This window comes from Phyllobates terribilis, unplaced genomic scaffold (assembly GCF_046119375.1).
Source record: "Phyllobates terribilis strain yellow unplaced genomic scaffold, ASM4611937v1 Scaffold_9__5_contigs__length_417890890, whole genome shotgun sequence".
Classification (NCBI taxonomy): domain Eukaryota; kingdom Metazoa; phylum Chordata; class Amphibia; order Anura; family Dendrobatidae; genus Phyllobates; species Phyllobates terribilis.
This window is the reverse complement of record NW_027362769.1, coordinates 159,480,685-159,497,659: the sequence shown is the minus strand read 5'-3', so window position 1 is coordinate 159,497,659 and position 16,975 is coordinate 159,480,685. Positions and strand designations below refer to the sequence as shown.

Genomic DNA, 16,975 nt, shown 5'->3' with positions numbered 1-16,975 from the left:
ATGTGTCACCCCAGGCCTGGATGCCACAAATATTAAAGGCTGTGTCTGAGAGCAGGAGGGAGGTTCCCTGGTCAGGGACCATTAGCATGCAGCACCTCCTGTCCCAGTCCAGAAGGGGGAGCAGGCTGCCCCTATAAAAGCTGGAACTGGGGCAGGGTTAGGGAGACCAGAACCCACTTCTGAAGTGTCCAGAAGGGTTCTCAGAGAAGAGGGACAGGTCATCAGCAGCTGAGGAGTCCGTGAGGCAGAGGAGAGACTGCGAGCCAGGGACAGAGGTGACGAGAGCCGGTCCTGGCTGAGAGAAGCACACAACTGGACATTGGGGTCCGAGGCTGTCAGGGTTGCAAGCCCAGCAGCAGAGAACCAACCCGCGAGGGATTTCAGGTCCCTTGGCCTAAGAAGCCTGGAGGCTCCGCCACACAGAGGGACCAGTACAGCAAGGAGAAGCAAAAGGTATCCAAGGCCCGAGTCGCAAGCCATACAGGTGAAGTACACGGCCAGCTCAGGGACGTGGACAATTACACCATGAAAAGGGGAATAGTCAGCAAGAGCATAGAGAGAGAACGGTAGGCCTACACACTCACCCTGACCAGTGGGGCTTGCCCGAATGCTCTCAGATACCCAGGCCCATTCCTAACCGGTACTCCTGTTGGGTCAGTAATAACATCTGCAATAAAGACCCAGGACTGTTTGAAACGGGCTCCGACCTTTTACTATTGCGGCCGGCACTACCACCCCCAGCATCCACCTACTCTGCCCTGAGGCTACACTCTTCCCGTGAGGAGTTATCCTATCCCTGTGCTGCACACCAACACCAGCCTCAGGGATCTGCCTTGCAGCGGCGGTCATCCCTGACCGCAATCCACGGGTGGCGTAGTCGGACATTCAAAACACTGATAAATAGACTGCCACAATTTGGTCTGACCACCCTGAGCCACGGGATCGGGTTGCCACTACTACTCCCTGCATCGTACAGAAGCCCGGTTCCAGGTACCTCACAGTCCAATGGGCGAGTCACATACACTTGTATTGTTTGAGGCCATGTCCAGTCTAGTGACACGGCCGTCTTGTGGGCATGGCCATCCAGTGGGCGTGGCCTTGCTCAATACAAGTGTATGGAGCAAGGCCACACCCACTAGTCGGGTTCTGACCAGGAGTATGTATAACTCATACATACCTTCGAGTACCGGGTCAGAAACTGGCGAATCCCTGCAGTGCACAGTGCCTGCGCTGGGGGATTGCAGACTTCATTTTAGACCGGACAACCCCTTTAAACACATACTACCATTTTGTGTACACAGCTACTATATAGATTATAGATTATAGATTTACATCTCTCTGTTTGGGCATTACTACTGCCTGTATGTAGTCTGCACCTGTAGTCCCGTGCTATGCCCACCTACCTGCACCCTCTATGGTGGGAATTAGAAGAAAGTGGAGACGATTAATAAACACATGACCGTAGGATCAGACTTATACAATTTATGTTGCAACGAGTCTATTTATCCATCTACAGAACGTCCGTACTAATGACTATGATTAATCCAAGCTGTGGGAATACCATTAATGATAGAGATTGGAAAACCCCTTTAAATGGTAATTCCCTTCTCTTCCTTTCATGCCTGAGATGATCTTGGTTACCATTGGGGTTCGAGTCGAAGTTCAAAACAATTCTGAGAACAAACACTGCACTTCTGGGTATTTTTCGGTGCACAAGTAGGACCCAAACTCCTTAAATATTATAAGAAAAACTTGGCACTGGTTTTCTTCATTCAAACAAATGGCGCCACATGTCTGAGCGGTGGATACCGCAGACATCACCTTAGCACTGCAGCAGGCGGTTCAAGCACCTTCCAGAGGACTGATGAAGGTCTGAATGACCGAAACGTCTTATTTATTCTGAAATTTCTGAGAGCAATTAAAAATTCATTTGTTTGAATGAAGAAAACGAGTGCCAAGTTTTTCTTATAATAAAAGTTCCAAAAAAAGTCCTATCACAGCTACGCTACACTGCTTGCGTGATTTGAATAGACATGAATGGGAATTATGGAAATAGTGTCGTGAAGCTATGCAGCAGCACTCCTGAGTTGTGGGAAGATCGTAGCCTCCTGTGCCATGACTTTTCCGTAACTCCTATTCATTTACATGGGAGTTATGAAACCCGCATAGTGCATTTTTTCGCTTACTTACATAGCACCATTAATTCCAGACATTATCATCACTGTCCCCATTGGGGCTCACAATCTACATTCCCTATCAGTATGTCTTTGGAGTGTAGGAGGAAAGAGGAGAACCTGGAGGAAACCCCCACAAACACGGGGAGAACATACAAACTCCTTGAAGATGTTGTCCTTGGTGGGATTTGAAACCAGGACCCCAGTGCTGCCACGCAACAGTGCTAACCACTGAGCCACCATACAGTGTTAACCACTGACCCATCAAGTTGTATACGACCGTTTATTTAGCGGCGTCTCCAGTTGTCAGAACCCAGAAGCAGTTGTTCCCATTTTTGACCATGAAAGATAAAGAATGATGCTTTAAGTGTCTTTCTATTGCTATACAATACATTTAAGGTGGAATATATCGGCGATTTACCAGAAAATTACTTTAGGTCAACCTGTGTTGCCATCAGGGCATTATAGCTAGTATGGAAGTTGACGGGTCCAACTATTTTACAAAATGAAGGGTCCCACCAGGGCAGGTTCTGTCATAAACCAATTAAGTCTGCAGTTTATTTGAGAGTTTCGACTACCCTCACTGCTGGTATATATGTATGTGGGTGATTTATTCACTGCTGGTATATCTCTATGTACATGGTTTATTCACTGCTAGCATATATTATTTATGTTTAAAGACATCAAATTTAAGCTTGTTTTGTTACCTTGAGAAAGGTGCCGAAACGCGTTGGTGAATAAAAATCCTTGCTTATAGTCTCTGGATCTCAACCTTTCCATGAGCGAAGCCCACACATCATGATAAACTTCACTTAACAAAATTTAAGCTGTGGACATATAATTTTATATTTTCTTAACTGGCAATGGTGGACAGTCCGTTGGCTCACTGGCAATTTGATTATACGGGGACCAATGTATTTCTCATGGCAGCTCTGACATCGACACAACAAAGTCCTCATGTATAAATGGATCCTTTCAGTATCTACACATGTAGCAGAGGAGATTTATGGGTGCGGTAAAACTAATTCTGAGTTTCCATGGAACTGTAGATAAACGTCGTCGGTCATCTCAGTGCAAGAAATAAAGACGGAAATAGCAAATTCCTCTCCGCTTCATCGTTATACAGATATAATTCGTCAGATTTCTTTTTACAGAAAACATTTCTATCACACAACAGAGTAAGTCGATCCTAATCCTACGAGAAGCGTCCACTCCATATTTCTCAGCGCCGAAACCATCTGATATAAATAAGAAAGTATCCATTAGATGAGATTCCATTAGAAATAGCAGAATTGCTGCACTCTATCTACCTGCGCTGAGTCTGACTATATACAACCAACATTGGAATAATTCCCTTTGAAAGTCATTAAATGTAAACTTTAAGCTGCTTTATATAAAATATTACTAATACCATTCACCAGCATAAAACAAATGTATCTGGAGCATCAGATCCAAAAACTCTATCCAGCTTTATAATTGCACCAATGAAGCCGTCCTGCCGCCGCCATTACTATTATATTATAATGTCAGTGCTACTATTATACCAGATGTCTTAACATTATGTGTCTTAGGGGTCACTCACACTCGAGTATAAATTGGATGAATGCAATCCAGTAAAAAAAGAGGATTGCACTCGGACCAATGTTATTCGATAAGGCAGTGAAGATCTGATTTTTTTTTTATACGCCTTAGGCTAGGGCCACACAACAATATAAAAAATCAGTCCGATTATCATCCAGAAAAGTGAGACAATTTTTTTTTTCTCATTTGTCATCCATGTGCAATCTGTATTTTTATTTTCTCAAAAGCTATTCATTTTTTACAGGACCATTTACAATTTCCTACGCGACAGAATTGCAATGTATCAGTAAAATCGGATGCTGTACTGAGGCTCCGTGGGGCTTCTGATTTTTTATTTTCACACCCATCTGATCTCGCAGTGAAATCGCAGCTTGCTGCAATTTTTTTCCACAGGAAAAAAATTCTGTCTGTGAAAAAAATCGTTCATCAGCACCGCCCCCATTGAATAACATGGGTGTGAGTGCTATCCAACAAAAAAAAATCATGTGTCATGAGGACATGCTTGGCTTCTCTTAATCCACGGGGAGGTGAAAAACAGCTTGTCTGCGCTTGTCCGGTGATAACTTGTTGATAGATGGGGGTCTGACCGCTGAGACATGCACCACTCTGAAAAATGGGGCACCTCTATCCTCGTTAGAATGGAGCGGTAGTGCCCATGACCAACTTCCGCTCTGGGGGGTGCAGAGCTCTATGCTCGGCTTTTTTTCGGCAGCCCTGCAGAGAATAAATGGATTTGCATTTGTGTTGTATTTTGTAATGGGGATAAAAGTGTCCCACTGGGTAAAAAAATTCTCCATTCTGCTGATCGGTGCTGGTTTCAGTGGTCAGACCCCGACCAATCAATAAGCTATTACTTGTAAGTTATAACTTGTTTTCACTGGACAACTCCTTTAGCTCTGGGAGTTGTAGTTCTACAGTCATTGGATGGTTGGGATGGAGGAAGCATAACGTAGTAGTTACAGCACAGCTGGATGGTTGTAAAGGCAGTAAGGCTATGTTCACACATATTGTGTTTTTCAGCACTTTTTGCTGCAGATTTTTATGCATATTTTCAGCTTTGTTTTGCAGTACCAGCAAAGTCTATGAGAAACCAGAATTCTCCGTTCACACATCATGGTTTTGTCTTGTTGTGTATTTTGTGCCTTGGTTGGGTTTTTGGAAAATAGAGAATGTCACTTCTTTCAGCATTTTTTCAACGTAGGAATTAATGAGTGGTGCCAAAAATGCTGAAAAAACGCACCAAAATTTTCAATGTTTTTTTTATGGCAAAATAAAATGGGGTTCTTTTTTTTCACAGAACTTTATGTACGTGCCTAAATAGAGTCAGAATGACAGTGAAAAAAATGCTGAAAAAAACGCATAAAAAAACCTGCGTTTTTGACGCAGCTGATTTCCTGCCAGAGATTAGGTTTTGCTGCAGATTTGTCACACTGAAAACCCCAACATGTGTGAACATAGCCTTATAGTTACAGCACAATATTGGTACGGTCAAGAATGATGGGAGTTGTAATTCCGCACCAGTCAGGAGGCAGCCAGGAGCTGCTGAAAACTGCGATTTTCAAAACAAACCGGATAGTTATTAAACCATGTTTGGATTAGTCCTATCATGATCCAAATAATGCTGAAAGTAATAGTTCACAACAGCTTGGACACAGTCGAGTCTGCTGGAGTTGTTATAACCGCTTGGCATGCTGGAGGTTGTTGAGAGTCGTAGTTATAAATCATCTGCTTTATTCTTAGGGCATGTTGAGAGTTTCAGTTCCACAACAGTTGATGGTTCTCAGAGTATGCTGAAAGTAGTAGATGCACAATAGGGGGCTGGCTTTTATGACATGGTAGAAGCTGGCGTTGTACGGTCGTAGTGCCACTGGTGTCTGGCCAGCAGATATGTCCTCCCTCCGCCTTGTACAATATATTACACGGCTCCGCGCACCGGCGCTTCCCACGCTCACCTCTCACACATGTTTCTCTGCAGTTGTAGAATACATCACATTAAGTTCTATTTCACTAATTAGTTGTGGGAAGGTAAAATGATTCTTTCTGACAAATAAATGGCAACAAACGAGTCCGGGGACTGCTGTGAAATCTACTTTGTCCTAATGGCAGCTGATGACCCGGCGCTAACTGCCCTGTTCTTGGAATGAGCAGACCTTCTGCACGGTAATTATATCGATCAAGAATATACTGTAGTGGGTGTAGGGTAATCATCCGCAGGCATTCTGCATATTGTCCTTAGTAATAGTCTTTTTCTATTACGAGAAGCCTTAATAGGAGTTTACAGGACGAAGGAAATTGCCTCTTCAGAGAGGAAGAAGACTGGAAGTCCATAGCGCCACCTGTTGGAAGCAGCAATCCTACAAGTCACAATCGACCCTTTAACGAATCTTGCAATATGACTTAGGATAAAAGCCAAATCAGAATCTAAATTTGCAGATTCCGTGCTTCGGGCTATTGCCCCTCATCAGTGCAATGTATGAGAACTGATGTGGCTAGGTGAGAGCCATTAACCCGAATCACTGTGTCTGCAAATTGAGATTCTGATTTGGCTATTATCCTAAGTCCTATTGCAGGGCTTGTTAAAAGATCGATTGTGACTTGTAGGATCGTTGCTTCCAACAAGTGGCGCTATAGAGTTCTAGTCCTCTTCCTCTCTGAAGAGGCAATTTGCATGTTAAATTTCTGAAAGGAGCATTGCACGGCGAATAAGCCTCCTTACCTTGACATGCCAGAGCCGGTGTGTCACTCTCCATAAGGAGAAACGTTACCCCATAGATCTCAGTCCAGATTCTCTCATCTAGCCAAATAAGTTCTCATACATTTCACTGATGAGGGGCAATAGCCCGAAACACCATGTCTGCAAACTGAGATTCTGATTTGGCTTTTATCCTAAGTCATATTGCAAGGCTTTTAAAGGGTCGATAGTCACTTGTAGGATTGATGCTTCCAACAGGTGGCGCTATACAGTTCTTGTCCTCTTCCTCTCTCAAGAGGCAATCTGCATATTAAATTTCCCAGAGGAGCATTGCACGGCGAATAAACCTCCTGATCTTAGCATGTCAGAGCCGGTATGTCACTCTCCACAAGGAGAAACGTTACCCCTCAGAACAATGGAGGAATTTATTACGACTCATTTCATAACTCAGTCTGCAAAAAGTCCTTAGAGTAAAATGTGCCATATTTTTTAAGAGATGCACCCTGAAAGAAGCTGTCAACTGGATAGGTGATGCCTTGCTCACTCCTGGGACTTCCAGTGCTCCTGGGATCGGGTCTCTGAAATGCTCCTATAGCCGATGCAAAAGCCACTACTCCATTTAGTGTCTATGGGACTGCCAGCGAAGAGACTGTATGAGCGACCGCTTCAGAGCCTTGGATCAGTAGTTGGACCTCCACAGATCAGTAAGTTACCATCTCCGTTTTTGATAATTGATTACTTGCAATTTTGGTAATAACTGTTTGTAATGTTTATCATCTCCTTGCTGATTTTATCAGAATTGCATCCACTCATAACGACTAAAACTTATTGGCCTGAATTTATCACCTGACTTTTTTCTTGTCATTTTTCTTCTCTTGTTTTGTATTCATTGAATTTTTTTAATCGCCCATTTCTCCAAAATGGAGAATGTGGAGCATGAATTTTGTCCTTAATCTTTTTTTGCAACTTTTAAGCAAAAAAAAAAAAAATGCATGTTCTGCTAAAATACCGCAAAATTTTTGGATGCTCATAAAATCACTTCAGTGGGGGGGGGGGGGGACTGGAATACATTTGAGCCAAAAAACTGCTACTTTTTAAAAAGTTTTAATTTAGTAATCAGCAAAAAACATTTGGAAAATGAAAAACATGGGGTGAAATATAAAAAGCAGGACGAAGGAGGCGCAAAATGCAATAATGAATCGGGTTCACGGAATATTCTTAAAAGTGCAGTTCTGTAAGTAATAAGCATATAGAAGGGCTATACCAATAAAACCTCACAACAAGGCTTATAATATGTCCCCACTTTATCAGAACAACCTTCAGAGGTGATTTCAGTTGAAGTATGCCCCTTCACTGCATGGTCCCTTAGTTGCCTGTACCTCCTACCAGGTTAAATACACCACTGCGTAGGGTCACCAAAGATAAAAACATTCCTATGTACTAAACAATGACTTACATAAAGGTACCTAGAAAAATACTATCCCAAATGAAGTAAGTTCAAGAAAAATGTTTCCAGGGTAAAAAAAAAAAGCAAGGACATTTTACATATCTGCTTCCTCAAAAGTGGTGACTTCTGGAAACAATTTTGATGTGTTAGGTTGGATTTACAAGCTCCACATTCACGGTCCAAGTATGGACTGAGATATCTCCTGACTCAAACTCAAGAGCCTCATGTATGTCAATGAGACTGTTGAGTTTGGGTCAGAGTCCCGTGGCCAGGCCAGCCATCATGGTCCAGTCTTTATCATGGCTGTGTTTGGTATGGCAAACCAAGGCAATGAAGATGAACTGCTACACCAGACACCAGCCCAAGAGAGGCGCGAGGATAGTCCTTCTTCTGATAAAACCTCTTTACTTAAAGATTAGGGCTATAAAGTCACAGATTATCACCAGGTGACTTTTTGACAAAACCAACAAAAAAAACACAAAACTTTGATTTTCTTCAACTCACCCCGACAGTGCGCCCCTTCATCGTATCCATCACTGCAGTCAAATACTCCATTGCAGAGTTTGGAGAAATGGATGCATGTTTTGGATCCAATACAAAGTATGTGATTGGCGGGGCACTTGTATACGGTACCTGTAAATAAAAAAGAGACAGATGTAGTTACGGTGGGTGCAGATCTAGGTACCATATATTGGGTCTAATCAAAGTTTTTATAAGTTTTATATTCTATATCTAAAAGCGATGACATAATTATTACAAGGCGGAGTACTTGTTGCATCATTGCTGTTGACCGGCCAATTGGCCAACAAATATCTACCTACTTTACTTTTCTCTTATGCAATTACCATGAAGGTCGGTCTGTACGGTCACACTGAGCTTATTCTTTAGCACCACTGATTCTACACTTGATTCTTCATCAAGTATATTAATGGGAAGTATAGTAGGGACCAAATGTAAGAGAGTATTATTCTAGGATCAGACTACACAGGGCTCATTTGTTGTCTGCAACCATGGGGACACATGTTTCTGCATTAGAGCTGCAGACACAAACTTTTTTTTTTTTTGCAAAGTTTCCATAGTTTTTATGTTGGATGCATAGGAGCAACACAAATGTTTGGTTGACATAATGAAATTACAGGGCTATGAAATGAAAAATTCATTCAATATCAGACCTGCGGGATCCAAATCCCACTAATCAACTAATTGATGGGGTTGCAATGAGTGCAGCATCCCCTCTTATTGTTTACCAGTTAGAGCGCCATCCATTTTGTAATGGCTGTGTTAGATATTGCAGTTCCGTTCACACGTTTTTATGTATGAGTGCTATCGGGTGTTTTTCACCCATAGTACTCATACCTATAGTGAGTGTGGTCATTGACATGTCCATTATTTTTCATGGACTGAGCAGTTCGCATGAAATTGAAAGTGTCAGATCAAAATCGGCAATGCAAGTCTAAGGGGCGATGAAAAAATCTGACAGTACTCGGATGCCATCTGAGTGGGGTCCTGTTTTTACGGACTGTTAAATAGGAAAGAAAAGAGAAACTTTTTTTTTTTTCTCACGTACGAGAAAAACTGAATGAACTCAAACAAAAATTACAACCAAACTGATATAACTCTGACCAAAATCACTGATGAAATTCGGTCAGTTTTTTTTCATACGAGAAAAAAACAAACATGTCAAGAGTCAAGACAATGCCGGTAAGACAATGTCACGTCTTTTACAAACTGATGAAAGTGGGCATTCCCTTTAAGACACTCCAGATAAGAATCGTGTGCAAAACTCTGCTCAATAAACAATAAATATGATGCAAAGTTAGTGGAATTAATAGGTGGGAGTGCGGAGAGTTGGACAACTGCCTGCGTCAACAAAATTACCTTTATAAAATAAAATAAAATTTTATATATATATATATATATATATATATATATATATACAGTATATATATATATAATATATATATTAGAGTTTTCAGAAGAATCATGGTAATTTTATTCCGAGCATGGTGTACTGACATAGATACATAATCTGCCGCTTACAATAACTGTCTAAATAGCAAAATAAATATTTGTACAGATGTTGATGTAAATCAGGTCCCATAGACGTAGCGCAATGACAGGAAGAATCAAGGTTAACTTGTAATTTGTGCATAATCATGTAGAAATGACTAATTAAAGGGAGTGAGTTGGAGGCTTTCATATCTCCCCGGATAGCCATTGTATCGCGTCTTCAGCTCTCCTTGAAAGTGCTGATTTAGCCGCTCTGTGCTGAGTAAGTGGCTTCTGTGTGTAACGTCTTCAAGAACTGAAGATCCCAAATGTCTTCTTAAGTCACCAAAGGAAAAAAACATAATCACTGGGAAAGGGAGTGATTGCTTGACACAATTAACTGTATTTACAGATGTAGCGGAGGTAATGTCACCATTAAAGGGGTCAATCAGGACTTATGATAGGTCGTCAATATCGAATCGGTGGTGGTTGGACACCTAGCAATACCAGTGATCAACTATTTTAAAGTCCAGAAGTGAATAGTGTACGGAACCAGGACACTGTTCTCGGGTACTGCAGGTCAGTTTCTATTGAAGTTAATGGGAGCTGAGTTTTGTTACCTTAGAAGACAGTGTGTGGAGAGTATGGTGCAATGGTGCCATAGACAAGCCCTTTTAACTGTTGCTTTAGGGAGTCAACATTATTTAGTAGATATGCCTACAGTCTTATGACAACTTAATGATCATCATTACCATCAACAAGAGATGAGAAAACTGACTTGTATTGCCATTCTCCAGTGACCACATTGGTGGTTCTTATCCGTCGGACAGGAGCTCAGAAAACCTCATCCTACTTTCCAGTATCCAGGGCCCATATTCTGATCAGTAGGCTAGGCACTACGTCATTGTTGTTTGTTGTCCACCTTAGTATTTAGAAGAGGCGCCGGGGATGTTGGCAGGTTGGAGGAGGTTTGCAGAGCTCCCATCCGTCAGCCAAGGTCTACTGACTATCCATAAAGCCTCTGCCTTCACCTTGCTTTTCATCCTATTCAACGGGAAATTTAGAAAGCCTGTAGAAACCAATCTCAACTCAGCGTTTATGTATCAAGAACAGAATACAAAATGAGAACTGCGCTGTGATTGGTTGTTATGAACACAGCTGTCAACGGTCCCGAATTTGCCTGGACGGTCCTGCACTCAATAGTCAATACGAGTAAATTTGTTCTTGTCCCAGTCCAAATAAGGGCAAAGATTTATGTAAACCCTGCCCAACCTTAGCGGGTAAGGGGAGTTCCCAGCTGGAGAATGTCCCTACACCACCAACAGTAATTTTGGTAATTCTGTCATAGACATGTTTAGATGCCTAAGAGACATATAAAAGGTTTAGGTTGGATGGGGAGGGGTCTGAGTGATACTAGGAGGTATCTGATCAGTGATGACGTCACAGGAAGTCTGATTTATTGTCTATCGTCTAGGTCAAAAGTGGCCAATTTGTGCCCAGAATTTATTTTGGCTCTTCCCTTGTTTTTTGTGTTTTTTTCTTTTTTAATTTGCCATATTCTTCCAGGGATATGGGGATTTTTAACCTTTAATTAATCACATGGGGTCCATTGGATCCTAAGCGAGTTTGTTTTCGTCATATTCCCACGAGTTTAGAAGGTGGGTAATAGCGTTGAGCGAGTATGTTCTATTAACCCTTTCGCCGAGTATGCTCGGGCCGAGCTCCGAGTATTTATAGCTGCTCGGTGATATGGTTGAATCGCTCCCGTGTGCATGATTTGCAACTGTTTGACAGCTTTATTACATGGGAGGAATGTCTATTTCTTACATTCTCGATTCAACCACATCACCGAGCAGCTATAAATACTCGGAGCTCGGCCCGAGCATACTCGGACAGAACATACTCGTTCAACACTAGTGGGTAACTGTCCGTTTTAATAACTTCCTAGCTCAGGCGCCTCTCCATACTCAGAGCATCATGAGACATGGGGTCGACTACACATGCCACAGCGAAGTGAGCGCAACTAATACTGTAAGCATTTTGGCGAGACAAACTGAAGGTTAAATAGTGAAAACTTTTAGGGTCTTTACCAAGGGGCAAAGCAGCAAGAAGAAAAGTCCCCAGAGAATCTCGTGAGCCATAAAAATCATAAAAATTAGCAAATTTTGTGCACTAAATAAAAAGTTCTATATCTCTGGAACCAATTGGCAGATTAAAGCAATGAAAATTAGAATTCTCGGGGAAGTGGCTGGAATAGAATAAGAACAAAAACTGACCACTTTTGACCAGGAAAAATGACCTCTTTTAAGATGCCAATATAGAGCCGAGCTGACAAATGTGTATGGTGGCTTTTTGCTTAAAATTCATGACACCATGGTTAAAATGGACATTCCCTTTAAGCCCCTCACCTTTTAATATAATCTTAATATTAACTATAAATGTTAATAAGTATTAAAGAACTAGAAAAAGAGGCATTTCGGGCTGCTGAACAGATCTAAAACTTTATTTAGCAAATTAAATCCTTAACGAGAATCCTTTTTTTTTTTGGATGCAAATGAATCCTTTGTTTCCTGACTGTGAGTGAAGTGTAAATTATACTCTGTCAGGTCAGTATCTATAATTAAACACAGCAATACCTACTTTATTAGTACACATGAAATGAGAATGCCACGTTCACCACCTCTGCATTTTTCGAGTCCCCGCCATAAGTCCATCACACGGGAATATGCTCTCTCTCTAAGTATATTGCCTCGTGCAATGATTTCATATGGATATTACCTATACCCTCATTGCACCATTATCAGATGATGTTGATTAATGACTGTAATTAAGAAAAAATAGCACAGTATTTAAGATAGAAGGACTAATCTATACAACTACCGCTGGCATCTCCTTTTTTTTATATATTTTAGGATCAGATTAAATTAATTCTCTAGACTTTAATGAATAATATTTAAATAAATTATGCCATTAGCTCACGTTTATGAGCTTAATAATGCAACGAGTTCCAAAAATTTCAATTAACCCTTCTTATCTGGCAGACCTTTAACGTATTGTTAAGTTAGACACTTTGGACGGGATAGGACTAAGAATATCTAGAGTTATGGGATAATTGTCAGTTCAGGGGAGCTTATGGTGCATATTTCTGAGAACATTGTGGGTAATGGTTTTGAGAAAGCAGAAGAAAGTGGTCGGAACTGGGTTATTGATCTTTATGAGATACATTCATGGCTATGGAGCTAGATACTAAACAATGTTGATGTGATTGACCTGTTCTAAAATTCAGTTAGTTTACAATTGATCCACCTGTAGATTGGATTCTAACTAAAATGAATTATTGTGTATTCGCTGCACCAATATTTATACAAACTAGTTGGATATGGGCTATGTTACCATTGCCGATGTGTCACGCACAGTGTGGGAAAAACTAAGTGCAACACAAAGGGATGAGGGGAAGGAAGCCCAGACACAAGGGAAAGGGGGAGTAGACACCCCTAGGCAGATCTAATAACACCCTGCCTACCCTACAGTCCCTATACTGGCTCAACACTAATCGCCGAGCAGGAAACCTAAGCCCTGTATATCCCTAGATCTAGGTCCTAGATAGGGAGGGAGGGTGAGCACTGGTCAGTCCCCACTATAAACTAAAGTCAACAAGGGAGACAACAAAGGGGGGAAAACTTAGCTTGAGCTGGCACCAGAGAGATAACACCAAACATTCTCGAAGAGTACCAGAGAGGAAGCTAGTCGACTGCTGTAGCTCCAAGCCTTCATAAGGGAAAATGGGAATATCACTGGCGACTCCCTGAAGCAGACAGAGTTTATAAACACCCAGAACAGGGTGTGTCAATCAGAGCAGGAGGGAGGTTGCTGCTGGGTCCAAAAGTCAGAAGGATTAAGAAGGCGTCTGCAATGCCAAACGCAGAGACCTTCTGCAGCCAGATGGAGAGTGCCTGTCTGTTACATCTGACGCCATGGACGTTGAAATATGAACAGCAAAATATTTCATAGGAGAAATTGATAATTTTATGATCACCAAGAGTCTGATTTCTGAGAACTCCTGCCATCCCCAGATAAAGGCTCTGGAACCGGCGAAACTTGCCTTTCTCTGGTGGTTCCATAGACAATGAATGGAGAAGTCAAGCTGCTCTATTTGAGATGTGGCTCTGCAGAACCTGGTTCCGGTTCCTGGGTTGAAGAGACCATATCTTGGGATTGCAAGGGTTTCATTGATCAAACCCCCAGCGATCAATGAATTATTCCATATCTCAAACTCAATATTTTGGAAATAACTCATTAATGCTTCAAGAATTAATTCTGTACATGTGTCATGAATAAATATTTCCATTTTCTGCGGTTTTCTAATCACTTTAAAGACTGTTTTATTTGTTCTGTTTGTAGATGGGTGATCTCGATAGAACCGATTGTCCAGATAATTCCACTCCCATTAAATAATGCGTACTAAACACCGGATATTATAAATTCAGAATCTATAAGTAAATATTTCTGTAATGAAGCAAGTTATTACGCCTCATGCCAACACAATATTTTGTCAGGACATTTTTGCTATTTGAACAGTTATTAGGCAAATGAAATCATTACTAATTCATGATTTTTTTCCCCTGCACAGTCAGAAATTCGTGTGATCTAATTCACTGTAACCTTGATCTCATAAACACAATGACTATTTTTTCGAGATGCATTGTTCTTCCTTATTTTTTTTCTTTGTCCCCTACACAAATAACAAATATTGGACAAATGGAGTTATGTATCATTCTGGTCATGTATGATCACGTACGGTAAATTTTACTCGATAACGATGGTGGCTGCAAAGGACGTTACTAGGTTTCTACCTTAATCTTATTTTCCAAGTCTAAGCCAGTTCTGAAGAGATTACTGTACAGCAGGAATTTACATATGAAAAGATGACAAGAAGTCAGATAATGACTCATTGACTTCTATAAGAAAGTCATGGCAGAATGCTCTGTATTATGTACAAAGGTCACGGTTCAAAGAGAGGGAGGCGCTGATCTGTTCCCATCTCAGTTTGTCAGTAGTACCTCGCGATCTTGACGTTATCTGCCTCCTGCTTCTCAATAGAGATGTTCTTTTTCTTTGGTATCCTGTCCTCGTCATTGTATTTTTATTGCTATTTCCACTTGTGTATACAGTACAGTCTGAAAAGTGACCCCCTGAAATATAGAAAGTGTGATTGTGAGAAGGACAATGATGCTCTTCAAAGTGGGTCTGACATTGATCAGCAGAATCCTGCTCTACAGTGATTAAATCCCAAAGAGTAGAGAGGAGCTAAAAAATTCACAGAACTCTTATCCAGGGACCACATCAGTAGTCCATGGCTGCCGGCCATAGACCCGCCAATACACGGCTCATCCTACCTGCTGGAATCCCCGGCATCTCTTCTGATTAGTAGGTCAGAAGCACCATCATGGAGTCACTATGCAGAAGAGGCACAGGGGATTTTGCTGGTAGCAGGATGTTCGGGGAGGCTATGGTTGATAGTCATGGACTATTTTTGATCATTTCTACAAAAACCCTAAAAGATTTTCCTACAAAAGGGTGTCTTTGGTGAGCAACTAGAGTATCAGATCTTAGTCCTAAGACTTCTTCTGGAGTTACATTATGGTTTTAAGTAGATTTCTAACTTTTTGTAGACTGCAAGCCACTTTCCTTGTTGCACTCTGGAGCATTTTTTTATATATATTTAAGGCTTTACCTGGTAACATGGACATACTGACACAGTGTTGAACTGCTATGTTTTTCAGGGGCAAGCCTGTGAAGTTTTTTCTCCAGGTCACTACCTAGTTTGATTTAGGAGGCAATCAGGTCATCCAGCATAAATTATAATGCTATTTTTTGTTTAACTCAAATATTTTCTAATAGATTAATTAGGAAGATAATGTTTAATATTATTTGTGTCTGATTGTTTCTCAGTCCTCTCCAGCATGTCCAGGTTCTCCACAGCTCCAGGCAATGCACATAATGAATAATAATGTGCATTATTATTATTATTAAAATTATTATCAGTCTGGGGTCTGAATTATGTAGTCTCCTCTCGGGTATAATAATGAAGTCTGATCTTGGGTCTGAGTGATGTTCTCTTTCTAGGGTCTAAACTATGAGACTTGGTTTTGGGTCTAAATGATGGAATATGGTCTTGGGTATAAATGATGGAGTCTGGTCTAGGGTCTGAATGATGTGGCTTGATCTTGGGTCTGAATGATGTAGTCTGGTTGGGTCTGAATGGTGGAGTCTCATCTTGGGTCTGAATGGGGGAGTCTGGTTTAGGGTCTGAATGATGGAGTCTGGCCTTGGTTCTGAATGATGGAGTCTGGTCTTGGGTCTGAATGATGGAGTCTGGTCTTGGGTCTGAATGATGAAGTCTGGTCTTGGGTCTGAATGATGGAGTCTAGTTTAGAGTCTGAATGATGGAGTCTGGTTTAGAGCCTGAATGATGGAGTCTCGTGTAGGGTCTAAATTATGAGGCTTGGTTTTGGGTCTGAATTATTGAGTCTGGTCTGTGGTCCAAACTTTCAGCTTCTGGGGTCTATCATTAAATTATGGGGCCTAGAATATATATTTTTATTTACAGTCTCTGTACCAGAATGTCATTCACAGTCGGCAGCAGTCATGTACTTGCTCACTCTTTACTGTTTGTAACTATTAGGTCCTTTAGTAAGGACAAATAAGAAATATTGCGTATTCTGACAACCTCACCTCATGAGTCAATTCCCCAATAATCCATGCTCTTACATACCCACAACCCTAATAAAAATCCACCTCACTTCATCTAGATCATAAATGTGACATCACGAATGACATCCGACTGCAATATTCTATCTGCAGCCTGGGAGCCACATGAAGGGGTCACATATGGATCATGTGCTTCTAACTGGGGATCACAAACATAGAACTGGAGTAGCCGGATGTATCTCCTACCAGACAAAATTTAATACATTTATTTTTTTTAAAGCACATTTATGGGTCAAAATGACAATACAAAGAATAGGCTAATTAAAAAGCAGCTACATCCATTAAAGGGAAAAAAGTAAAATAATGATAATGCTGAATTCA

The 16,975-nt window shown here is 41.2% G+C and overlaps 1 protein-coding gene across 5 annotated transcripts in view; it reads right to left on the bottom strand.

The window, feature by feature from the left end:
- Window positions 1-16,975, bottom strand: part of LRP1B (LDL receptor related protein 1B) — a 2,071,868-nt gene that overhangs the window by 1,412,043 nt on the left and 642,850 nt on the right. For all 5 annotated transcript variants that reach the window (XM_073647246.1, XM_073647248.1, XM_073647249.1 and 2 more), the window contains exon 3: window positions 8,399-8,527. In XM_073647246.1, the coding sequence (XP_073503347.1) occupies window positions 8,399-8,527 (129 nt within the window). The remainder of the gene's footprint in view (window positions 1-8,398; window positions 8,528-16,975) is intronic.